At 35.6% G+C, this 26,237-nt stretch overlaps 1 protein-coding gene across 11 annotated transcripts in view; it reads right to left on the reverse strand.

Moving 5' to 3' along the window:
* Window positions 1–26,237, reverse strand: part of CSPP1 (centrosome and spindle pole associated protein 1) — a 116,847-nt gene that overhangs the window by 51,553 nt on the left and 39,057 nt on the right. For 8 of the 11 annotated variants that reach the window (XM_065903498.1, XM_065903495.1, XM_065903494.1 and 5 more), the window contains 7 exons: window positions 22,191–22,289; window positions 20,988–21,058; window positions 15,632–15,725; window positions 14,537–14,594; window positions 12,436–12,644; window positions 9,940–10,061; window positions 9,481–9,592 (listed from right to left, as the gene is read on the reverse strand). In XM_065903498.1, the coding sequence (XP_065759570.1) occupies window positions 9,481–9,592; window positions 9,940–10,061; window positions 12,436–12,644; window positions 14,537–14,594; window positions 15,632–15,725; window positions 20,988–21,058; window positions 22,191–22,289 (765 nt within the window). The remainder of the gene's footprint in view (window positions 1–9,480; window positions 9,593–9,939; window positions 10,062–12,435; window positions 12,645–14,536; window positions 14,595–15,631; window positions 15,726–20,987; window positions 21,059–22,190; window positions 22,290–26,237) is intronic. The other 3 variants (XM_065903500.1, XM_065903502.1, XM_065903496.1) reach the window with 2 other exon arrangements.

Below are 26,237 nucleotides of genomic sequence, written 5' to 3' on the forward strand. Positions count from 1 at the left end.
ATGTTGAAAGAACATGCCAAATACCCCTTCCTGATAAAAATAATCAACAAGGAATACAAGGGGACTTCCTTAAGCTTTTATTAAAGCGATGTGAAAAATCTGCAACAAACATCATACTTAATGGTTAAAGACTGAATGCCTTTCCCATAATAGCAGAATAAAATGAAAAGGCCCACTCTCATAGTATTTATTCAACACTGCACTGGATGCTCTAGTCAGGGCAATTTAACAAGAAAAAGAAAAAGCATTAGATGGAAAGGAAGTAACCTCTACTAACTGATGACATAATTACATATACAGAAAAATGCTAAGAAACCCACCAAAAACTGTTAGCAATGATAAAAAGAGTTCAGCAAAATTGCAGGATAAAAGAATATACAAATTTCAACTGTATTTCCATAAACCAGTAATAAATAACATGAAAATGAAATTAAGAGAAGAATATTCACGACACCATCGAAAAGTATTAAATAGTTTAGGATAAATTAAACAAGAGCTAGTCTAAAAACTACAAAACACTGTTGAAAGAAATTTTAAAATCTCAAATTAATTAAAAGACATCCACGCTCACAGATTGGAGACTTAATGTAGTTAAAATGTATGATTAAATTACAAAGACTTAGAAAATCTGAATAAATCTATAACTAATAAGGAGATTGACTCCCTAATCAAAAATCTCCTAAGAGAGTATAAAGCCCAGGATCTGACAGCCCTGATAGTGAAATCTACCAAGCACTTAAAGAGCACCAGTCCTTCTTCAATTTTTCCAAAAACTTGAAGAGGAGGAAACACATCCTGATTCATGCTAGGAGGCCAGCATTACCCTGATATCAAAACAAGACAAAAATATTACACAAAAAGAAAACTACAGACCAATATCCCTTATGACCACAGATGCAAAAATCCTCAATATTAGCAAGCCAAACTCACCAGAATATTAAAAGGATTAAATACCATGGCCAAATGGAATTTACTCCTGGGATACAAGGATGGTTCAACATGTAAAAATTTATCAATAATTAATAGATAATATTAACAGAATGACAGGGGGAAAAAAACACAACCATCTCCATTGATAAGGAAAAAGCATTTAACAAAATTCAACAAACTTTCATGACAAAAACACACAACAAACTAGAAGTAGAAGGAAATCATCTTAATACAATAAGTGTCACATATGTAAAACCCAAAGTGAAGCTAAGAGTCAATGAAAGACTAAAAGCTCTTCCTCTAAGATCAGGAATAAGGCAAAGGTGCCTGCTTTCACAATTTCTACAAAATACAGTACTGGAACAATTAGGCAAGAAAAAGAATTTTTAAAGCAGCCAAACTGGAAAGAAAGAAAGGTAAAATTATGTTTGCAGACATGATATTATAGTCAGAAAAGCCTAATGATTACACACACACACAGTTCAGTTCAGTCATTCAACCATGTCCAATTCTTTGCGACCCCATGGACTGCAGCACACCAGGCCCCCCTGTCCATCACCAACTCCCGGAGTTTACTCAAACTCATGTCCATTGAGTTAGTGATGCCATCCAACCATCTCATCTTCTGTCATCCCCTTCTTCTCCTGCCTTCAATCTTTCCCAGCATCAGGGTCTTTTCAAATGCATCAGTTCTTTGCATCAGTGGCCAAAGTATTGGAGTTTCAGCTTCAGCATCAGTCCTTCCAATGAATATTCAGGACTGATCTTCTTTAGGAAGGACTGGTTGGATCTCTTTGCAGTCCAAGGGACTCTCAAGAGTCTTCTCCACCACCGCAGTTCAAAAGCATCAATTTTTCTGCGCTCAGCTTTCTTTATAGTCCAACTCTCATATCCATACAGGACTACTGGAAAAACCACAGCTTTGACTAGACGGACCTTTGTTGGCAAGGTAATGTCTCTGCTTTTTAATATGCTGTCTAGGTTGGTCATAACGTTTCTTCCAAGGGGCAAGCGTCTTTTAATTTCATGGCTGCAGTCATCATCTGCAGTGATATTGGAGCCCCCCAAAATAAAGTCTCTCACTGTTTCCATTATTTCCCCATCTATTTGCCATGAAGTGATGGGACCAGATGCCATGATCTTTGTTTTCTGAATGTTGAGCTTTAGGCCTACTTTTTCATTCTCGTCTTTCACTTTCATCAAGAGGCTCTTTAGTTCTTCTTCGCTTTCTGCCATAAGGGTGGTGTCATCTGCATATCTGAGGTTATTAATATTTTTCCTGGCATCTTGATTCCAGCTTGTGCTTCATCCACCCCAGCATTTCTCATGATGTACTCTGCATATAAGTTAAATAAGCAGGGTGACAATATACAGCCTAGATGTACTCCTTTCCCTATTTGGAACCAGTCTGTTGTTCCATGTGAAGTTCTAACTGTTGCTTGCTGACCTGCATATAGATTTCTCAGGAGGCAGGTCAGGTGGTCTGGTATTCCCATCTCTTTCAGAATTTTCTAGTTTGTGGTGATCCACACAGTCAAAGACTTTGACATAGTCAGTAAAGCAGAAGTAGATGTTTTTCTGGAATTCTCTTGCTTTTTTGATGATCCAGCAGATGTTGGCAATTTGATCTCTGGTTCCTCTGCCTTTGCTAAATCCAGCTTAAACATGTGGAAGTTCACGGTTTACGTACTGTTGAAGTCTGGCTTGGAGAATTTTGAGCATTACCTTGCTAGCTTGTGAGATGAATGCAATTGTTTAGTAGTTTGAGCATTCTTTGGCATTGCCTTTCTTTGGGATTGGAATGAAAACTGACCTTTTCCAGTCCTGTGGCCACTGCTGAGTTTTCCAAACTTGCTGGCATATTGAGTGCAGCATTTTCACAGAATCATCTTTTAGGATTTGAACTAGCTCAACTGGAATTCCATCACCTCCACTAGCTTTGTTCATAGTGATGCTTCCCAAGGTCCACTTGACTTCACATTCCAGGATGTCTGGCTCTAGGTGAGTGATCACACCATCGTGATTATCTGGGTCGTGAAGATCTTTTTTGTACAGTTCTGTGTATTCTTGCCACCTCTTCTTAATGTCTTCTGCTTCTGTTCGGTCCGTACCTTTTCTGACCTTTGTTGAGCCGATCTTTGCATGAAATGTTCCCATGGTATCTCTAATTTTCTTGAAGAGATCTCTAGTATTTCCCATTCTATTGTTTTCCTCTATTTCTTTGCACTGATTACTGAGGAAGGCTTTCTTACCTCTCCTTGCTATTCTTTGGAACTCTGCATTCAAATGGGAATATCTTTCCTTTTCTCCTTTTGCTTTTCACTTCCCTTCTTTTCACAGCTATTTGTAAGATGACCTCTGACCGCCATTTTGCTGTTTTGCATTTCTTTTTCTTGGGGATGGTCTTGTTCCCTGTCTCCTGTACAGTGTCACGAACCTCCGTCCATAGTTGATCAGGCACTCCCTCCATCAGATCTAATCTCTTGAATGTATTTCTCACTTCCACTGTTTATTTGTAAGGGATTTACCTGAATGATCTAGTGGTTTTCTCCACTTTCTTCAATTTTAGTCTGAATTTGGCAATAAGGAGTTCATGATCTGAGCCACAGTCAGCTCCCGGTCTTGTTTTTGCTGACTGTGTAGAGCTTCTCCATCTTTGGCTGCAAAGAATATAATTGATCTGATTTCAGTGTTGACCATCTGGTGATATCCATGTGTAGAGTCTTCTCTTGTGTTGTTGGAGAGGGTGTTTGCTATGACCATTGTGTTCTCTTGGCAGAACTCAGTTAGCCTTTGCCCTGCTTCATTCTGTACTCTAAGGCCAAATTTGCCTGTTACCCCAGGTGTTTCTTGACTTCCTACTTTTGCATTCCAGTCCCCTGTAATGAGAAGGGTATCTTTTTTGGGTGTTAGTTCTAGAAGGTCTTGTATGGTCTTCATAGAACTGTTCAACTTCAGCTTCTTCAGCATTACTGGTCGGGGCATAGACTTGGATTACTGTGGTATTGATGGCTTGCCTTGGAAACAAACAGAGATCATTCTGTCGTTTTTGAGATTGCATTCAAGTACTGCATTTAGTACTGTGTAGTATTACCATCTTAAGATTTTTTCATTTTTTTTATTATGGTAACATACCCATAACATTTATTTTATCATTTGTAAACATTTGTAGTATATAGTTCAGTTATGTTAAGTACATTCATACTGTTGAGTAGCCATTACCATCATCTGTTTCCAGAATTTTTCATCTTGCAAAACTGAAACTCTATACCTATTAAATGATATCTCCCTATTTCCTCTCCCCTATGTTCCTGGCAACCATATTCTACTTTTCCTATGATTTTAGGTACCTCATAAAAATGAAATCATACACGATTTGTGTGTGTGACTTTTATTACTTAACCATAATATTCTCAAAGTTTATCCATATTGTGACATAAGTCAAAATTTCCTTACTTTTTTGTCATGTTACATGGCTTATGGGATGTTGGTTCCCAGAAAACTTCCTTCCTTTATAAAACTGAGTAATATTTTGTTTTTTGTGTATTTACCGTATTTTGCTTATCTACTCATCCAGTGATGAGTACTTGGTTGCTTCTACAGTTTAAGTGTTGTGAACTGGCTGCCGTGACTATGGGTGTACAGCTGTCTGTTTGAGACTCCGCTCTCAGTTCTTAGGTGTATACTCAGAAGTGGAGTTGCTGGATCATATGGTCATTCTATTTTTAATATTTTGAAACACCACTGTACTGTTTTCTACAGAAGCTACCCTATTGTATATCCCCCCCCAGCTGTGCACAAGGTTCTGACCTTCACACATCCTCACCAACAGTTACTGGTTTTTGTTTTTGTTTTGTTAGTCGCCATCTTAATGGGGGTGATATGGATCTCATTGTGTCTTTGATTTTCATTTCTCTGTGATTATCAATGTTGAACATCTTTCAATGTGCTTTTTGGCCATTTGTCTGTCTTTGGAGAATGTCTTTTCAAGTTATTTGCTCATTTTTGAATCAGATACTTTATTTTTTTTTGTTGTTATGTTTTTAAGAGTCTTTATATACTCTGGATATGAATCCCTTATCAGATGTGTAATTTGCAAATGTTTTCTCTCATTCTGGATATTATCTTTTTACTCTGTTGACATGTAGCAATGCTATAGATTCATACATAGTTTTAATTTTTGTGAAGTCCAGTTTGTCTTTTCATTTCTTGCGTGTGTTTGGTGTCATATCTAAAAAATCATTGCCAAATCCAGGGTTGTGAACCTTTTGCCCTGCATTTTCTTCTCAGCATTGCAGTTCTGGGTTTTCCGTTGAGGACTGTGATTTTGAGTTACCTTTTGTATACAGTGTTAAGTAAGGGTCCAGTTTCATTCTTTGCATGTGGATATCATTTTTACAGCACCATTTATTGAAAAGACTGTCCATTTCCCATTGTATGATCTTGGTACCCTTGTCAAGAATCATTTGACTTTATATGTGAATTTATTTCTCAATTTTCTATTCTGTTCAATTGTTGTACCTGTCTATATGCCAGTCTTGTGCTATTTTGACTACTGTAGCTTTGTACTATCTTTTGAAATCAAGAAATGGGAGTCCTCTAGCTTGTTTTGTTTCAAAATTTATTTAGCTATTTGGAGTCCCTTGAGATACCATATAAATTTGGGGAAGAGTTTTTCTAATTCAGCAAAAAAGGTCATTAGGATTTTGATAGGGCTTGTGTTGAATCTGTAGATCATTTTGGGTAGTTTTCACATCTTAACGATAGTAAGTTTCCCAATCCGTGAACAAAGGGTGTGTTTCCATTTATTTATGTCCTCTTTAAATTCTTTAGAGCAGTGTTTTGTAATTTTCACTGTACAAGTCTTTTAGTGCTTTGGTCAAGTTAAATCCTAAGTTGTCTTTTTTTGATGCTATTATAAATAGAATTGTTATTGTAATTTCTTTTTCAGGTTGCTTATTGTTTGTGTGTAGACTTGCAACTAATTTTTTGTGTTGACTTTGTATTTTGCTACTGTGCTGAATTCATTTTACTAATAGTTTGCATGTGTGTGGACCACAACAAACTGTGGAAAATTCTGAGAGAGATGTGAATAGCAGACCACCTGACCTCCTCTTGAGAAACCTGTATGCAGGTCAGGAGGCAATAGTTAGAACTGCACATGGAACAACAGACTGGTTCCAAATAGGAAAAGGAGTACATCAAGGCTGTATATTGTCACCCTGCTTATTTAACTTATATGCAGAGTACATCATGAGAAATGCTGGGGTGGATGAAGCACAAGCTGGAATCAAGATGCCAGGAAAAATATTAATAACCTCAGATATGCAGATGACACCACCCTTATGGCAGAAAGCGAAGAAGAACTAAAGAGCCTCTTGATGAAAGTGAAAGACGAGAATGAAAAAGTAGGCCTAAAGCTCAACATTCAGAAAACAAAGATCATGGCATCTGGTCCCATCACTTCATGGCAAATAGATGGGGAAATAATGGAAACAGTGAGAGACTTTATTTTGGGGGGCTCCAATATCACTGCAGATGATGACTGCAGCCATGAAATTAAAAGACGCTTGCCCCTTGGAAGAAACGTTATGACCAACCTAGACAGCATATTAAAAAGCAGAGACATTACCTTGCCAACAAAGGTCCGTCTAGTCAAAGCTGTGGTTTTTCCAGTAGTCCTGTATGGATATAGAGTTGGACTATAAAGAAAGCTGAGCGCAGAAAAATTGATGCTTTTGAACTGCGGTGGTGGAGAAGACTCTTGAGAGTCCCTTGGACTGCAAAGAGATCCAACCAGTCCTTCCTAAAGAAGATCAGTCCTGAATATTCATTGGAAGGACTGATGCTGAAGCTGAAACTCCAATACTTTGGCCACTGATGCAAAGAACTGATGCATTTGAAAAGACCCTGATGCTGGGAAAGATTGAAGGTGGAAGGAGAAGGGGACAACAGAGGATGAGACGGTTGGATAGCTTCACCGACTCAATGGACATGAGTTTGAGTAAACTCCAGGAGCTGGTGAGGGACAGGGAAGCCTGGCATGCTGCAGTCCATGGGGTCACAAAGAGTCGTACACAACTGAGTGACTGAACTGAACACTAAACAGATTTACAGATTTTATATACTCTCCATCAAAATCTCAAACTGAGCTGCTCATCCCAAGTAAGATTCACATGGAAATACAAAGGATCTAGAATGGTCAAAAAAGAATCTTGGAAAAGAAATACAAATTTGAAGAACTCATACTTCTCAATTTCCTAACTTCTACAGAGCTACAATTATCAAGTTTTACCAACACAAGGACAGACACACAGAACAATGCAAGAGAATAATCCCAGAAAGAGACTCACACAAACATGCCCAACTGTTTTTGACAAAGGTGTAAAACCAATTCCCAGGAAATACGATCTTGTCAACCAATGGTTCTGGGAGCTACTGCACACTCACATGGCAGGGAATGGGTACTCTGACCTAAATCTAACACCTTACCCAAAAAATAACTCAAAATGGATTATGAAGCTAAATGTAAAAACTATAAAAACTTTCAGGGAAAACAAAACAATAGAAAATCTTTTGGATCCAGGCCTAGGAAACAAGTACCTAGAGACCTGATACTAAAAGCATGATCCTCAGAAAAAAAGCTGATAGATTGCACTTATTTAAAATTTACAAGTACCCTACCAAAAGGATGAAAAGACAAACTTTAGACCGAGAGAAAATATTTGCAAACCGCATATCTGACAAAGAACTAATATTTAGGATATATGAAGAACTCTTAAAAACTCAGTAGTTAAAAAAAAAAAACACTCCAATTGGAAAATGTGGAAAAGACAACAACAGAAAGTAAAAAAGTGAAAAGTGAAAGTCTGAGTCACTCAGTCATGTCGAACTCTTTGCAACCCCATGGACTGTAGCCCACCAGGTTCCTCTGTCCACAGGATTCTCCAGGAAAGAATACTAGAGTGCGTTGTCATTCCCTACTCCAGGGCATCTTCCCGACCCAGGGATTGAACCTGGGTCTCCTACACTGCAGGCAGATTTTTTACCATCTGAGCCACATCAACAGATGTTTCACCAAAGATTTACAGATGGTAAATAAACGCATGAAAAGACGTTCAACATTATCATTATTAGGAAACTACATTAAAAACTCAATCACTATACACCTATCAGAATGGCCTAAACACAAGTCACATGCCAAATATTGGGGAAGCTATGAAGAAACCAGGTGTTTGCTCATTTGTTTTTAAAAAACCAGGTTTTTAATACATTGCTGATACAAAAGGAAAATAGTACAGTCTCTCTGAAAACTGTCTGGCAGTTTCTTACAAAAGTAGGCTTGTAACTACTATACAACCCAACAATAACAAACACTCCTAGGCAATATCCTAAAGAAATAAAGACTGTGTTTACAAAAAAAAAAAAAAAAAAAAAACCTGTACAAGAATGTCTGCAGCAGCTCTATTCATAATAACTTAGATGATCTTTAATAAGTGAATGGTTAAACTGCGGTACGTCCCCACCACTGAACACTACTAACAAAACAAATGAACTATTTACAGATGCAAAAACCTGGATGAATCTCCAGACAGTTATGCTAACTCTAAAAAGTCAACCTCCAAAGGTTACATATTATATAAATCCACTTATAAAACATGCTTGAAGTATTACAGAAATAGAAACTGGATCAGTTATTGCCAGTGGCTAAGGAGAGAACAGGGACAGGACAGAACTATGTCTGGCTATAAGAGGGCATCTTGAGGAATCCCTGCAATGATGGGAGTGTATCTTGACTGTATCCAGAGTTATATATCTGAGTGACACTGAACACAGTTTTGCAAAATATTAGCAACTGAATATTGAAAATGCTGAAAGAAACTAAAGGGTACACAAGATGTCTCTATATTGCTTCTTATAATTTCACCATAGGAATCTATGCTTATCTCTAAATAAAAAGGTCATTTTTTTTAAATGATGCTATAGTGTGTTCTGTATATATTTTTCTGGTTGTATTTGTACATAAAACAGGTTCCTGAATACATATTTAGATATATCTATCTGTGGATGAATGAGATTTTAGGTGACTTCAATTTTTTACACATTTGTTTGTACTCTTATTTATCAATAAGACACACAAATGACTTTCCTAATAAAAGAAAGAGAGATTATTCTTAATTTTTTAAATGTGCTTTCTATGAAATACGAAACCCTGACTTAGAAGCACTACACATAACATTGTTGTTATTCAGTCACTAAGTTGTGTCTGACTCTTTGCAACCTCATGAACTACAGCATGCCAGGCTTCCCTGTCCTTCACTACCTCTCGCAGTTTCTTCAAATTCATGTCCACTGAGTGGGTGATGCCATCCAACATTTCATCCTGTGTGGCCCCCTGCCCTCGATCTTTTCCAGCATTGTGCACTGGATATGTAATAAATGGAAATTAAAATAAGTTATATCTGTTCTGAAGAAAAAAGAGTGCACTGAATAATACAGGTTCAGTGGAAGACAAATTAATCTTGAAACTGTATTATTTTAACTACTTACAGGATAGGCTGTACTGGTTGGTGGGTGATGATAGGCTGTGCTGGTTGGTGGGTAACAGGAGCTGTAACATAAGCAGCAGGAGCAGGCTGTACTCCCATCATCCCTGAACCATCTAAAAAGAAAACAAACACATTTGTGTCAGAGTACTCACTTAATAACACTTTATCCCTAAAGGAAAATGCTACCTAAGGGAAAAAACCCACATTTCCTTCTGAGTTAAGGGTTAGCAAAGAATAATGCAAGAAAACATGAAATAGTTATTTCTCAAATCTAGATAAATAGGAAATAACTATGAATTATAACTGAGTTTTAAAGTAGAGCATTTACTAAATCAATAAATATATAATATTGGAATTAAGTAAAGCTGTGCTTTTCCTCATTGATATATTTTTCTTGCACAGAAACCAATTTTCCTGACTGAACTGCTGGACAATAATGTTTATCCCACAGATAACTTACAATAAGCAAGACCAGGATCCAAAGTATTCCTGGCCCCATAGAAATAGTACACGTCATCGTAAGGAGTTCGGTAGTTCGTAGCCAAAGGGGGCAGCATGGGAGGTGGAGGCAGAGGTGCAACTCTGTACCAATAGAAAATTGGGAAATTCTTCTCATATTTCATTGCAACTTAAAAAAAAAAATCAAGATATTATTATTCTTTCACAAAAATCTTACTGAAAATCTAATTTCTACTTTAGAAAAAGTCACCGTCTTACTCCAATCTCATCAAAAATTATAATTCAAAAAGCAAAAAATATAAAATTTCAGAATTTAAGGTACCACAGTTACTCAATGAGTATCTAATTTGTCACCATCTGCCAGTATTGAACAAATATGGTCTCTGTCCTTCAGAAATAATACAGCCATTATAGCAGAGTACAGCAAATGAAGGGGTTTCCCAGGTGGCACTAATAGTAAAAAACAAAAAAAAAACCTGCCTGCTAATGCAGGAGACATAATGATACACAAGTCCAATCCCTGGGTTGGGAAGGTCCCCTGGAGGAGGGCCTGGCAACCGACTCCAGTATTCCTGCCTGGAGAATCTCATGGACAGAGAAGTCTGGTGGGCTACAGTCCATGGGGCTGCAAAGATTTGGACACGACTGAAGCAGCTTAGCACAGCATACAGCACAGAGCAGATGAAGCAACACAAGGAGACACGGGGTGTTAAAAGAACAGGAATATTTAGATTATATGGAGTAGGAACATTTGGATCACATAGAGAAGAGGAGGAAGTATAAGGAAGCTTTCCAGGAAAGGCAATGCTTCAGCCACGCTGCCAGAATGAATCACAGACAAGGAGGATACAAGAAGAAGAAAAGGCAGAGGTACAGAATGGGATTACAAGTGGTTCCATGTGACTGAGAGAAAGGTGTATTTTTTTAACTCTAAAAATGTATTGTTCTTTCAAAGGAATTAAACTATAATGTGAAAAAGAAACTACTTAAATATCAACAGTAAATTTTTGACTTAATTTTCAGCACTTCATAAAGTTATAACTTCTGAAAATGTCTGTATCAGCACTTCATTAATGATTAAGAAGTATCTCTGTATTTCCACCAGGGCAGTATTTTCCATTTGGTAAAAGGTAAAAAGCAGATTCCTCTAGATGAACAGAAAGAGAAAGGAGGCATCCTAGAATGTCTTCACATTTGAGTGTGTATCTTAGCTTCTCCTTTGTATACTTCAAAATAATTCTGAAGAGCTGAGAAGGCATTAAAGTTCTCTTCAGTCATGAATACTCTTCACATTTACTAAGCATTTATGTGTTTAATCTTACTGTCCTCACTCTGTAGATACATCAACAAAACAGCTGAAAAATTACTATAAAAGGAAACTTTCAGTATCATTAAAGTTTAAAGTTTTAGAGATTTATGGAAGATTTAATCCTCATCACAATCCTCTAACTGTAGACTAAAAAACATACACACACTCACACACACATATGTATGTTACTATTCTACTTCAACAAGTGAGAAAACTGAAGTTCAATAAAAGTACAGTTTGCCCAAACTCCAGGCAGTGAAGCAGCCATATTAATCCCTAAGTCAACGCTGATATCATCATACCATGATCTGTAATTTCAATCCCACCTAGCCTTTTGAGTCGGGAAGCCATCAGATGAAACGAACCAAACATCTGATAAATACAGTAAACATGGTCAGACAATTTGTTAGCAGTAAATAAAAGATGATACCAAGTCATACTGAAGGAATGTATAGGCCAGAAAATATCAATGTTAAAAAGGAAAAACACCTGATTAAATGCAATCTGTCAATTAATACATTAGTAGTGAACAAAAAATAAGCAAAAATCCTACTGAGAGAAGAAAGTATAGACCAGAAAATACCAATATTAACAAGATTTTCTTTATGTTTAGTCCAATATAGTATGATGCCTTTTACCTATGACATCAAATTTTTACCCTAATACCTAAATTACAGGTTTTATAATCTCAACACTTTATTTCAGATACTTGAGTTGCATAGCCTGTAAGTAATCACAGAGAAAGAGTTGAAGAAAACAAACTAAAGTAATATATATAAAACAGTCACATTAGAAACTTTTTCTGCATTAACTGAAGGAAGTATTCAATGTTTGCCAAGTGGAAATCACGAAATTGAAAATGTCCAGGTTTTATATGTTAAAAGCTATTAAAAACAGATATTCCAAAATATGACCTAAAACTAAATACTAAATATATTTAGTTACACATTTTAAAAATACTGAAGCATCTTTAAACAATAAAAGAATGTTATAAGAATTTCCCTTGTTTTTTTAACAGAGAAAAGATCAACAATGAAAACAAATTTTAACAGACATTATTTGACAAAATCCATTAACTGTATGAAAATCTCTGAAGGATACCATCATCTGCTTCAGCAACTACTTCTAAATATAAAAAATAATGATACCTTACCTAATTCCCAAACACAAAACATTTTAAACAAGCACCTGGGAGGCACCATGTCACCAAGAATGCTGCTGAGTCCACTGTGCACATCTTCGTTCTGAGATGGGATGGAGGAAACTGATGGGATGGGTAGGACAGATGGGGTGGACAGAGGAGGGAGAGGTGTCTGGAAAGCTACTCTGGGTCTCTCAGGTGGTATCGTCTCTTCAAAGTGTCTTGGTGCCACACTAAACTGCTTTAGTCTATCAGGCTAAAATAAAGAGAAAAAATCTGTGTGTCACATGTAATCATAAATTTAAAGGTGGAAGAGATCTCAAAAGACCCTCTATCCCAGACTGCCAGCAGGTACTTAAGGTAGACACAGAGCAGAGACAGAAAAGTTTGGGATTTCCCAGGTGGCTCAGTGGTAAAGAATCTGCCTGCCAATGCAGGAGACCTGGGTTTGATCCTAGGGTTTGGAAGATCCCCTGGAGGAAATGGCAACCCACTCCAGTATTCTTGTCTGGAGAATCCCATGGACAGAGGAGCCTGGAGGGCTACAGTCCATAGGGTCACAAAGAATAAGACACGATTGAGCACACACAACAGAATTTTACAGCTATAAGAGATTATTAAGATTCAATTCTTATTTTATAAAATGAGTAACCGAGTCTCCTTGAAAGTACATTTATCACCTAAGGTTTCACCATTAATAAATAAGCAAAGACTAGAGCCAGATATTAATTCTAAATATAAAACTCTATTATACTACAACACTATGCTGCTTCACTACTCTCAATTGTCTTCAAAGTATTCTAACATTAAAGTTTCTCTAGAGCAGAGTAAGCAAACATTTTCTGTGAGGAGCCAGTTAGTAAACATATCAGACTTTGCAAGCCACGTGATCTCTTCTTAACTTCTAAAGTAGACCAAAACAGTATATAAGCAAATTAGCGAGGAGGGTGTGATGTAATAAAACTTTACAAAGACAAGCAGCAAATGGATGTGGCCACAGGTTATATAGTTTGCTAACCTCTACTCCGGAAAATCGTTTAAGTGCCCTTTTCTAAGATCTGCACATCAAAAATAAATCCAAAAGTGATGGTCTAAATAACTATTACATGTAACATTTTTATTTATTCTCATAAAAAGCAACCTGACACTCTAAAAGTTGTTTAAATATAAATAGGAAGATCCATCAAACACAAAGGTAACTATAAATGCGAGGTTTAACATGCCACCACATTACATTAAAAAGTTCAAGATTCTAAAAGGAAATTCTTGACTGTCAAAACTATTTGGAAAGTATTTACTGAGAGGAAAATATATTCAGTTTTGGAATTTATTCTTTTTTCCTAGCATTTTTAATTTCTCAAGAATGATTTTTCAGATTAATCTTAAAAGTTTTACTCCATGAGAAGTCAAAGAGCACACTAGGAGTGATACTGGTACAGCATCAAACTTTTTAAAATGAAGAATCCACAGGTTATATTTAGCATAAGAAAAAGTAAGACAAAAGTTGCTTACAACAGAGTTATTTTCAGTTGCTGTATTCTTTTTAAGAACAAACTTTTTAATGTAATTTTTAAAGAAATTAAAGTTTCTTACAGATGAAACAAAAACTTGCCCTAGCAAATAAATTCCACACATCTAACTAAAAAAAAAAAAAGCAGCTTTTGAGAAGAGTAATAAATTACTACCTTCTCCTTACTGAACTGCAATGATGTGTATAATTCATTCCAATTATGAAAATTAAAAAATTAAAGTAATATAAGGTTATTACCTCTAGATTTACATTAAGTAAAAATTACTAAAATGCTTAAAGACTAGAGTTTAAAAATTCAGTTTCTCTGGAAACCCCTCTAATACAAGAAACATTATCAAAATACAATGAAGATTAACTTCATTTTATATTAAACTAAAATAGTGCACGAAAATAAAGTGAAAGGACTAATTTATAAGAAACTTTAAAAATACATATATGAAAAGGGAAAAATTATCTTAGAGAAGTAAACAAGAGTTAGGACTACTGAATTTAGTTCATTACTGTTCAGACTTGTCTACTCTTACATTTTCCCCAACATGCTCTGTCTCTACCTGCCACTACATCTGAGCCTTATTTGAATGAAAGATTAAACATTAAAAGATGGCAAGAACTCTTACCGATTTCTCAGGGTCTTGTGCTCCAGAAGCTGCAACCCTGAGATCCAAATCTTTTTCTCTAAACAAAATTAAAGTTTTATATATTACAAGGTTATAATAAACAGTGTCAAAATCAGAATCATTATTGAAACAAACTTATGAAGTCCATGTAATGACATCTCCAGAAATAAATAGTAAATAATTTCTTTAATGGACAATAAAACCTTAAATAATTCTGAAAACTAAATTTTCTGATTCAGTGCAAAGTAAACAAGCATTTACATGCAAATTGAGTTGGAATAAATATCTCTAAGCCAGTGCCTGGTATACTTCAAAGTCTAAGCAATTTACACAGAATAAAGAAGTAAAATGAAGTCTTTACTTAATAAAACAAATAAAAACTTCTTTTGGGGCACACGTATATCTTCAGTTCACAAAAGGGAGGATAAAAAAATTAAAAATTAACATGATACTCTCCAGTAAGAGTGTTAAAGAAAATGATATTAAATATGGCTAATACCAGACAACAGATACTGGCTTCCTCTAAGAAAAAGGCAAAACTAAAAGGTGACAGGTCTCAAATTCTCTACATCCAGAACATCTATCCCTAATTTTAAACTGAAACTATTATTTCAGAGGTCTTTCTACATGGATGATTACACACTCTGAGAGTTGTATACAATATACATATCTGTGGATCTCTCATGATTATTTTTATATGGCATGTACATACACATGTGCTTACCATTTCACTGTTAAAAGACAAAACACTTTTATACTTACTATTATATATGGGATAACACAGTGGGCACGTAGATAACATTAAATGTTTCCCTAAAATTGAAGAATTAATGAGAGTATGTGCAAGGCCTATTACAGAATGAACACACAGTCTCTTTTGTTACCTGTGATGAAGAAAACGATCACCCTCAAAGTATCTGTTTTATTACCCTGGCTGATTTACAATATGGAGACTAAAATAGAATGATTTACAAACACAGAATTGTGTTATGAAAAATATTCCTTTACTTTACCATGTAACAGTTACTACTATGTTATTTTAAACAAACATATTTAAATTCAAAACATCTTTATTAAATGCAAACCTTTCATTACCGTCTCTTGTTCCTCTGTTGTTCAGCCATTTGTTCCAATAGCTCTTGTCTATATTTCTCTTTCCTTCTCTGAATAAGTTCTCGATCTTCACCCCCTAGAAAATGGTAAAAAAAAAAAAAAAAAAAATGCAGTCTTAACTCTGAAGTAACACATGTAACTGCAAAGTCAATTTTTTTATTTCACTGTAATTATATCAGAGTATAATTATTACATATGCAGCAAATATAGAAGGTAAAATCATTACAAATTCAATTTTAGTTTTATAATTTATGAATAACTACTATGTGTCAAACACAAGGCACATTAATCCTTCTCAAAATTCTACATTAGTCAAAAACCTTAAATAAGAGAGCAATTTCTATTGCCACTTTCCATAGATCAGGATACTATCTCCAGTAATATTTCCCACAAGCCCCTTAAATTTAACAAGTGTATTCAAAATGGACATCACAAAAGCAACTGCCCCTTTGTTTTCTGTTAGCAGCCTAATAATCAAGCCTCAAAATCTCACTATAACTTTGCTATCTCATCCTTACTTATTTATTTCATGTGAGGCCCCTCTTCTCTACTGTAATGGCCATCACCCTTGGATAGGAACTCTACATTTTACCTGAACTGCAGCAATAACCTTTTAACTTGTCTCCAGAACTTCTTCCCTCCCTATTCTAACACATCCAGCACACGTACGTATGATTAACTGTCCTAAAATACAACACTAATGATGATGACACCCTGCTCAAAATATTTCAGTGGTTATTTCAATTCTACAGAAAAAAAATATGCAAGCCTTTTACTCTGGTATCACTTACATGAAAATCCAGTCATGCAAAATCTGGAAAACTACACAAATCACAGGATATCAAAAATGCAACTGAACCAGAAATTTCTCTACTACCTTAATTATTAGTTTCCTTTTGTCCATTAAGCACAGATGTCAGCAACACTGAAGTTCCCATAAGGTAATATAAATTATGTTAAGGTTAATAATAATGGTTTACAAACAAAGTAGATATGTCCATTCTGCTTCAGATCATGATGGAATTAACAAGCACAAAACTCAGCCTTCTTCCATTAAAAAAAAAACATAATAAAACTAGGCAAAAGATATGAAATAACTTTTTCAGACACTGGACGACAGGTAGCACACGTAATACCTGAGAGAAGGTAAATAAATGTGAGCACCTTTCAAGCACCCTCCGTTTCTGCCTGCATGCAATCTTCACAGGTATAGGGAGGGAAAAAATTTAACATGGGAAACAGTTAAATTGAGCAAATAAAGGTCAAAATTTAGGAAAGCTGAAGTGGCTAGAAGTTTTGGTCAAAGACTCCAAAAGAAGCGTAAAAGGGCTTTGGAAATCTGTAAAGAGGTTCCTCTGAACTTTACTGTGAACTAGTCAGAGTATGCAGAGTGAAATTCCATTAGGCTGGGTAAAAAAAAAAACACAGAGAATCCATAAACTGAATTCACAGACCTCCTCCAATGAAGTGGGGAGAAATTTAAGCTCCAGCCACCTCGACTGGAGTTCTTGGTGATCCTTTAAGAGTACTCAGGGAAGAGGAGCAAGCAGGAAGGCTGCTCTAGATGTTCCAGCTGAGTTTAAAATAAGGCCTGAGACTGGTCCTTAGGTAACAGAAAAACATGAATATGGCAGACAAAGTTCTCAGACATATCTACATTCTTTCTCTGCCTTCTGGTGCGAACTTCCTGTATAAACCTTCCCCTGAGTGTGGCAGGACCAATGACTTGCTTCCAGCCAATGAATGTGGAAGGAATCTGCAGATGTATTTAATTAAGGCAGCAAACCAATTCTGAACTAATTAAAAGGGAGATAGATGACCTTGGGTGGGTCTGAAATAAGCAGATAAAAGTTCTCACTGAGTTCAGAGATTCTCCTTGGTGGCATGATAAAATGAGCAATCTTGGTGGAAAAGTCCATGTGGCAAGAAATAGCAGACAGCCTCCAGGAACTGAGGACAGTGTCTAGCAGATACACAGTAAGAAGCCAGGGACCTTAGTAATGCAGCCACAAGAAAATGAATTGAGCCAAAAATCTGAATGCGCTTCTTCCCCTGTAAGGCCCCAGATGAAAAACAGCCTGTCTGACACCTTATGAGATCCTGAGCAGAGGACCCAACAAAATTCATGTCGCACAGAAACTCAGTTGTGTGACATTTTGACCCACTAAATCTTGCTAATCTGTAATGCAACAACAGAAAAGCAAAACAGTGACCCATAACCATTAGAAAAGTTAACTGAAAAAAAAAAATCACAGAAACAGAGATGATGGAACAATGAACAAAGATGTTAAGATAGCTACCAAAACTTTACCCAAATATTTAAGTGAAAATAGTAATATAAATAAGGATAAAATGAAACCATTATAAAGAACCAAATAGGGAGTCCTACTTCTGCTTAGAAAGTAGAAAACCACAAGAAAACACTGTTCATACCCTAGGATAGGAAAAAGCTCGTCTACAAAATCGTAACTTTTAAAAAGTCCATCAGAGAGCTGAGATTATAAGCAACCAGGTAAACTGAATTTCAAAGGGTATAAAAACCAATTCATAGAAAGATGGGACAAGACAAGTATTTTACCTTTACCAGAGTATGGAGAAAAGGGCAGCGGCCTTAACAGTAAGGAATCTGCCTACAATGCAGGACACCTGGGTTTGGTCCCTGGGTCAGGAAACTCCCCTGGAAGAAGGGAATGGCAACCCACACCAGTATTCCTGCCTGGAGAATTCCATGGACAGAGAAGCCTGGCAGGCTACTGTCCACAGGGTAGCAGAGTCAGAAATGACAGAGTGACTAATACTTTCACTTTAAAAGTAGGTAAAAAGAAAATAACTGAAATGGTAATGAATTCTTAAAGGTTTTTGTGGGGTTGGAGTAGCAGCGTAGCTTCTCTAAAAGCCCCAGACACAAGGGGAATCTGCACTCACTTGCTGCCTTCACCTGACGCTCATGAGAGGCTGGAGATGGGGCAACACAAGACACCTGGAAGACAGCATTCCGAGGCAAAACCAACCAACCAATGGGCCCACTGCCCACATTCCAGACTCTTCTCTCATATACAGAAATCTATTGGTTGAAGGACAGAAAACCTTGGACCCAGAGTTCTGCCCTCATACAAAGCAAAGGTCTGCTACTGCTAAGGGAGAAGCAGGAAATTCTTACACAGAAGACTCTCCACAAACACAAAAGAGAGTTTGGCTACCACTCTGGGGAGAAGCTGAGCACTAAGAAAGACTCACTGCTGAGAACCAAAGGCACAGGGCCAGCCTTGCATCGAGAAACATGCTACAGCAAACCACTGTTGAGCAAGGAAAACTGGCGAGAGAGATCCTGTCTGTCGGGGGCATGCAGTAAAACTGCGGAAGGTACAGGAACACGGAGAAAATCCCTCCAGGCCGTACACTAAGAACAAGGTAGTCAGGAAGTTAACACTTCTCTCTAAACAAGTCATTAAAGATGTAAAAGACATGAACATCACTATCAACCAAATGGCTTGACATTTATAAACTATTACACTCCACAATCACACAATGCACATTCTTTCAAGTAAACATTAAACATTCACCAAGAGACACAAAATTCTGAGCCACTGTTTAAAATTTTACTTAAAAAATTCAATTTTGAAATAACTGAAATTTAAAAATTATTTTCCCCACAAGGGAATTAAACAAGCAGTCAATGACAAAAAGACAGCAGGAAAATCCCCAAATAATGAAAATTTAAAAACATACTTCTGAATGATCCATGATTTCATTATAAACCCCACAATATATTATTTTTGCTCTCAGCAGTCAACTGTCCTAATTCTTTAAAGAAAGCAAAAGGCTCCAAACAAGATCCTTGGGGAAAAATTAAAGGAAGACAAATTCCAGCTCACGAGAAATGAGAATACTGCAACTATCAGAGTCACCTCAAGTTGAAATATATTGCCTCTGGGGAGAGTTAGTTCCCTAAGGGGACACACAAATATAGCTGGGGAAGAAAGATCCAACCATGCAGTAAATCACTGAATTAAATGAGCTTAATAGTCTATTCCAAGCAATAGGCTATTATCAAATGTCAATCTATAATTCCTGGGTTAATAATAAATTCATACCATTTATCTTCAAAATTTTAGGGTAGAGTAATCCATTTACTGATAAAATTGTCACTGGGTTTCCAACACGGAAAAGCATTTCTCCAATTTTTACCATGTTTAACAAAAAAAGAATCCTAAGAAGGAAGCCATTACTCTTATTGATAGGTTAAATTGGTCAATTCTCATTTAAAGACATTAGAATAAAATTCTGGGTATTATGCCATTTTTCTCATAATAGCGATTTCAAGGAAACAAAAGTGAGAATATCACAAAAATATATATCTCTAAGCCAAAATTTGCTGGGAATTTTTGAAGGCAGGATTGCTGGGGAAAATTGAAGGCAGGAGGAGAAGGGGACGACAGAGGATGAGATGGTTGGATGGCATCACCAACTTGATGAACATGAGTATGAGCAGGCTCCAGGGATTGGTAATGGACAGGGATGCCTGGCGTGCTGCAGTCCATTGGGTCGCAGAGTCAGACACAACTGAGCGACTGAACTGAACCGAAGCCAAAATTTAAATTAGTGATTGATTTTACGTTGAATGAATATAAATTGCATTATTTTACTACAATTTCTTCATATACTTCACTGAAACAGAATCTCAGACAATTTTTCTAACAGATTTACACAAAGAACAGACCACTTTTCTACTTAAAAGTTACACACAGGAAATATTCTCTCTTCACACCGTTTCTGAAATTAAATGTAACAAGTTAACACAACAAATCAACATGCCTAAACAATGACCTTCATTTCTGACAAAATAAACAGAATATCTGGATTATAATCATTATTTGACGAAAACACCTTCTCAGAAACTAAATGGAAAGAACATGGGAAAGGATTTTATCAAGAGATAAAAAGGTTTCATTCCGGGAAACTAAACTAAAATGTACAGCACTTTTATGCTAGTTAAAGAAAAAGAATCAAGAAAAAAACTATTACATATAAAAAAGAATATAATAAACAGTAACACAATAATAAAGTGAAATATGAATTTTAAAGATTTTACTGAACTTAATATTTCATTTATCATCTACAGAAAGTTCATCACTAAATAAAAGCAATTTAGCTTTAAAATTATAGACAGAGCTATATAACACATGCTAAATGTTTAGAATAGTGCCTATCACAGAGTAAGCACTAAAGAAATTTTTCTATTAGTAAGAGTGGTACTAATTGCAATGCTGAGTTCTCACTAAAGACCTTTTATAAAACACTCCACAAAAATCTAATTAACTGGAGGGCATGTACACACCAAAGAGCATTCCCGCAAAAGGACTGCACATCTCTCGATTAGTAGGTTTGGATGGTTCATTGTCTCGAACACTAAAAACAAAAAAACAAAAAGAATCAAGACTCAAACAATTTTCAGGAAAAAAAAGTTAAAGTGAAATGTAGGTGTGAGTTATTGGCCTTTCTACATACTATGGATATTACTAACATAACAGTTTTTACATGTTTTTAAAATAAAGGTAAAATCATGGCATTTTATCTCTTTATACAGTGAGACCCCAAGGCATTCAGGGGACCCCAAGGCATTCACATAAATATGTGAACCTTTTTCTTCAGCCAGCTTCATGGACTCCAGATTCCCAATAAAACTCTTTTTCCTAAGAACAGTTAACCCAGTAAGGAAAATGAACATAAGTACACATAAATAAATCCTAAAAAAAGAGGATGGTATCTATACCACCCACACTCTGAAAAGAAGATCATCTTTAAAAGAAACTCCTTCCTTGAAAGACAGAATCAAGGGGGAAAAAAATAAAGACAACTCTTTCAAAGTAAATTTAATTTGACTCAAATAGAAAATCCAAATACAGATAGACTCAAAATAGACAACTTTCCTAACACACATTATCTTCATTATGCACTATAAATTCAGAACCACTTATGTACAACACAAGAAAGCCACCAAAAGATAAAAAACTATAGAAAAAGAACATGAATATAAAATGCATATAATTTCCTTTTTTACCCCAATATAACACAATTATGTATGAGCACTAATTTTACGAAGTAAGCAAAAATGTTATCTACTCATTGTTGAAAATGATAGTTTTGAAAAGGAAACTCATATTACAAGAACATTTTCAATTTATTTCAAGTTATGTCCCCTCCATAACTCCAAGATATCTTAAATTGATCTTTGGTCCATTAAATTATATGCTTATTTCTCCTTTCATTAGTTCAAATTTATAAATTTTATAATGATAGGACTCAGAACACCTTGGCACACTTTATAATCAAAACTTGCCCTTCAAGAGAATGCTGTAAAGTACCAAAAAGTTTCATATAACACAATTCTTCCCTCCCCTCCTTTCCCCTAAATCCTCTCTCACTAATAAGCAAGACTGTTAACATACTATACCTTTCTAGTTTTCTAGCAAACCAGTTTTAGCAGTTGCTGTTTTACAGTGCAATGGCTGAAGGGCAGAATTTATATTACATACTATACCTTTGATTTCCAGCAGATGAAATTCGTATGTTTGACTGTTCTGTGACATCACCATCATACTCCATAGGAGGCTCATTGCCTCGTCTGTTCCCGTACATCCTTAAAAACATATTAGCTTATAAAGCTTGTTCCACATACAGTGGACTTCTCTTATCTTTCTTTGGTGATTTTACATTTGATGTTGGAAATATTAAAGGGAACAAAGTGTTATAACAAAGTTTTACTGTAAATACATTTGAAAATTAACTCAAATGACATCTGACAATATGATCTGCTGGTTAATGAGACACTAAGAGTTTAGATTCAATGGTCTTTAAAACAAAGGGAGATCAATTATAAATTATTTCAATATAACTTCTAGAAAATCTTAATATTAAAAATATGAAAATACTAATAAGACTTTTTCATTATTCAATTAGTCAAAGAATACTTATTGAGCACCTACTACATGCCAAGTACTATTCCAGGCACTGAGTATACACACACAGTACTTGCTCTCATGAAGATAAGTCAAATTTCAAAATGAGATCTTTCTTTTACATCAGAATTCACAGATTCTGAGAATTATTTCACTGCATATACAAGCCTTTTAACTTACAAACACAGCCGCAGTCTTACTATGAAATTAAACCAAATGTAGCAAGCCACAACATTTGCTAACACCATAAATCACATGAACTACTAAATAATACCCATAGATGAATAGAGAACATTATAAGCAAATAGGCTGATACATGAGCAGAAAATGATTAGTTCATCTTACTCACAATTTCATGAATAAGAAAAAGGAAGATTAGAATTTTTTAATTTATTTTGTTCTTAAGCATTATTTCCAGAAAATAACTTTTAAGTGTTTTTTAATTAATTTTTTATTTCCACTTGGCAAACAAGGATTCCTTGAGCTTAATTTCTCACATCAAGAAACCAACATGACTTTTCACACCAACCTTTATCAGCACCCATGAAAATCAGCATTTCATAAGTCATATTTCTTTTCATGACTGTTAACAAACTATAATCTCTCTCATGAGGTCAACTGGTAAGAAGTATGATTATTAAAGTATTATTCAATAATTTAGGTGAATTTATCATATTAAGAAAAAGCAATTTTCAGAAGAAAAGGAACTTATCACTCTCCACAGAGCCAGCATATAAAATCTTCTCTTTGTTTCCATCACACTTTTCAACACCCCCTGTGGAGGAAAGACTACCCAGAACTGTAACCTGACTGCTATATGCACTGTGGCAGAACAGATACATGGTTTCCACTTTTTATCCACATCTAAAACAGAATCCTCCCCAATCCCTTTCAAAACACAATTTCAAATTATTTCAATTTATCAAAACACAGCTGATTTTGGACTCAAATCTCTCTTTTAAACTGACACATCAATTTATTGTTATTCCTTACTTCTACCACTTAAAGAACAGGGATATATAAACTTTAAGTCAGCTTTGTAGTTAATAGTGCCAGGCAACCAGATTTAGTTATACTGCATCTATACAAACACACGTGCAGAAAATCGTAAACAGCAGGCCTGAGACCACCACCCTTAACAAAGGACTGTTTGCAAGAATGGCCCTTAGGTGGCACCTGGGAACACAGACTGGGAGGAGTCCACCATTCTCAGAACTGGCAAGTGTAACCCACTGTGCATCAACTGTTTGTACAAGCAATAGAGTTTATGCTGAACTCCTGCTTTCTCTCAGCAAGTGTAGAATTTGGGCACATGCTAGGAAAAGAGTGCCTACATGACCAGCCCCCAATAATAACACTGGGCAAAGAGTTTCTAATGCACTTTCCTGGTAGACAACACTTCACCCCTGTTTTCACACTTTGATACTGCAGGAATTAAGCATGTCTTTGGCAGGGGGCTCTTGGAAGCCTGCTCCTGGTTTCCTTCAGACTCTGTCCCATGCAATTTTTTCATTAGCTGATTTTACTGTATATTCTTCCACTGTTAATAAACCACAGCCATGAACATAACTACATACACAAAGTGCTGTGAGTCCTAGCGAACTGCCAAACCTGGGGGTGGTCTTACAAATCCACAACACAATAGACAGAAGTGAATTAGTTAACGTGACAAAGCAGAGCATGTACCGGTGAAAGTATTCAAATATAGAGACATTTAAAGTTACACATTTTAAAAGACATAACTTGGGATTAAATCAGAATTAACCAGAATTAAAGACTAAGACATACAAAAATTCTCTATAAAATCTATCGAAAAGTTTCTGACTTCCTGTATTTTCAGTTGTCTAAAAACAACATTTGGACTTGTAACTGTGGCTTATCTTTATACAGCTGTCCCCAAAGTACAGGTTTCCCTGATGGCTCAGCAGGTAAAGATGCCTGCAATGCAGGAGACACAGGAGATGTGAATTTGATCCTTGAGTCAGGAAGATCCCCTGGAGGAGGAAATGGCCACCCACTCCAGTATTCTTGCCTGAAGAATCCCATGGACAGAGGAGCCTGACTACAGTCCAGAGGGTTGCAAAGAGACATGATTGAGTCATTAAGCACACCCAAAGTATGCTATATTTAGCACATCTACAATGTTTTATCAGCTCTTCAGTATATAGAAATATATCTTAATAAAGCAAGCACCAAAAATGCAAAAGAAATTTCAAAGATCATTCTAAATTAAAGAAATTTAAGAAATGATTTTATGCATGCATAAGGTCAAGGTCTCTGCTAAATTCTACAGTAAAACCACACAGATTTCCTAACAAAAAGACTATATGAAAGATACTTAAAAGTACACCCTTTCACTAAAGAAAAAAAATTAATTAAATCATAAAAGTCCCCTTCTGTCACTTACTCATAATAAATTCAAGACTAGAGAAATATTTAAGACATCCTACTCAATTTTATGAAATGACTGATGGCATGATTGTGCTTACTTTGTTAAATCAAGGAAAAATTACTACTTACAAATAGAGATTCATAAATATTTCTTAAATTACTAATATAAGACCTTTAAAAAAAAAATCAAAGAAGCAAACAAAAAACCTAGAAAGCAACTTAACAAGCTGTGAAGTCAAATTATAGTTTGGAAAGTTAACCACCTTACTTATTACTAAAATGTTCCTATAATTATAATGGAATATCCTCCATTTATTGAACTCTCCTTCATATTTACAATAAATTTAGCATTTAATCACTCTTAACTATCCCAATGAGTTGGCTTTAACAGCTTTTATGAGGCTCTCACAATTTACTTTTATTTTATTGAAGCAAAAGAAGTCCCAAGACAGGTGAAGTGGTGAGAGCCAGCAACCCTTTCACCATTTGTATCTTATCTCTTCAGCCCTCTTCACATTAAGGGGAGACTGATAGATGATAAAATCCACAAGTAATGAACTCATCAATCATCTAAGAACAGCCTAATTTATTCAGATCCAGGGATTCCAGTTAGGGCCAGTAAGTTCCTTCTGTTTAGTTATAACTTGGGAGTCAGTTCCACATTAAAACTATCCCTGTGACCCAGAACTAATTTATTTAAATATTCTACCACCTTTGATCCACAGGCTCACTTACCACACCTCAAGCCACTGAGGTTTTTTCAGAAAGGGACAGATCTCATAAAAGGAGAACTTTACTTCCTTTGACATATCAAATCAGATTTGATTGAGGGAATAAAATAATTACAAAATATTTCACCATCTTACTATCAAAAAAAGTTAAACCTATGCTAAATGGAAAAAGCTTTTTCTATTTCCTTGAAGACATGGGTCAGTAATTCTAGGTAATTAGGTTCAAATTTCAAGGCCCAAAGAAAACAGGTATGGGCTAGAGGCCAAATTTACTCTAAAAATTAGCATGTTTATCTTTTAAAAAATAATTACTCTCTTACAGAAGAAAAAGCAAGTTGTTTAAAACCACAAGTATTTTCAGCTAAGTTAAATGTGAATGAACAATTTCTAACTGATAATAAAAAACATTTTTCATTAATAAACCACAGAATCAAAAAACTCCTTCAGGAATAAATTTACAATGTTTACGCCATCAAGAATGACATAAAAATAAAATATTTACCACCT

Source organism: Muntiacus reevesi, chromosome 12, assembly GCF_963930625.1.
Source record: "Muntiacus reevesi chromosome 12, mMunRee1.1, whole genome shotgun sequence".
In the NCBI taxonomy this organism is placed as follows: Eukaryota; Metazoa; Chordata; class Mammalia; order Artiodactyla; family Cervidae; genus Muntiacus; species Muntiacus reevesi.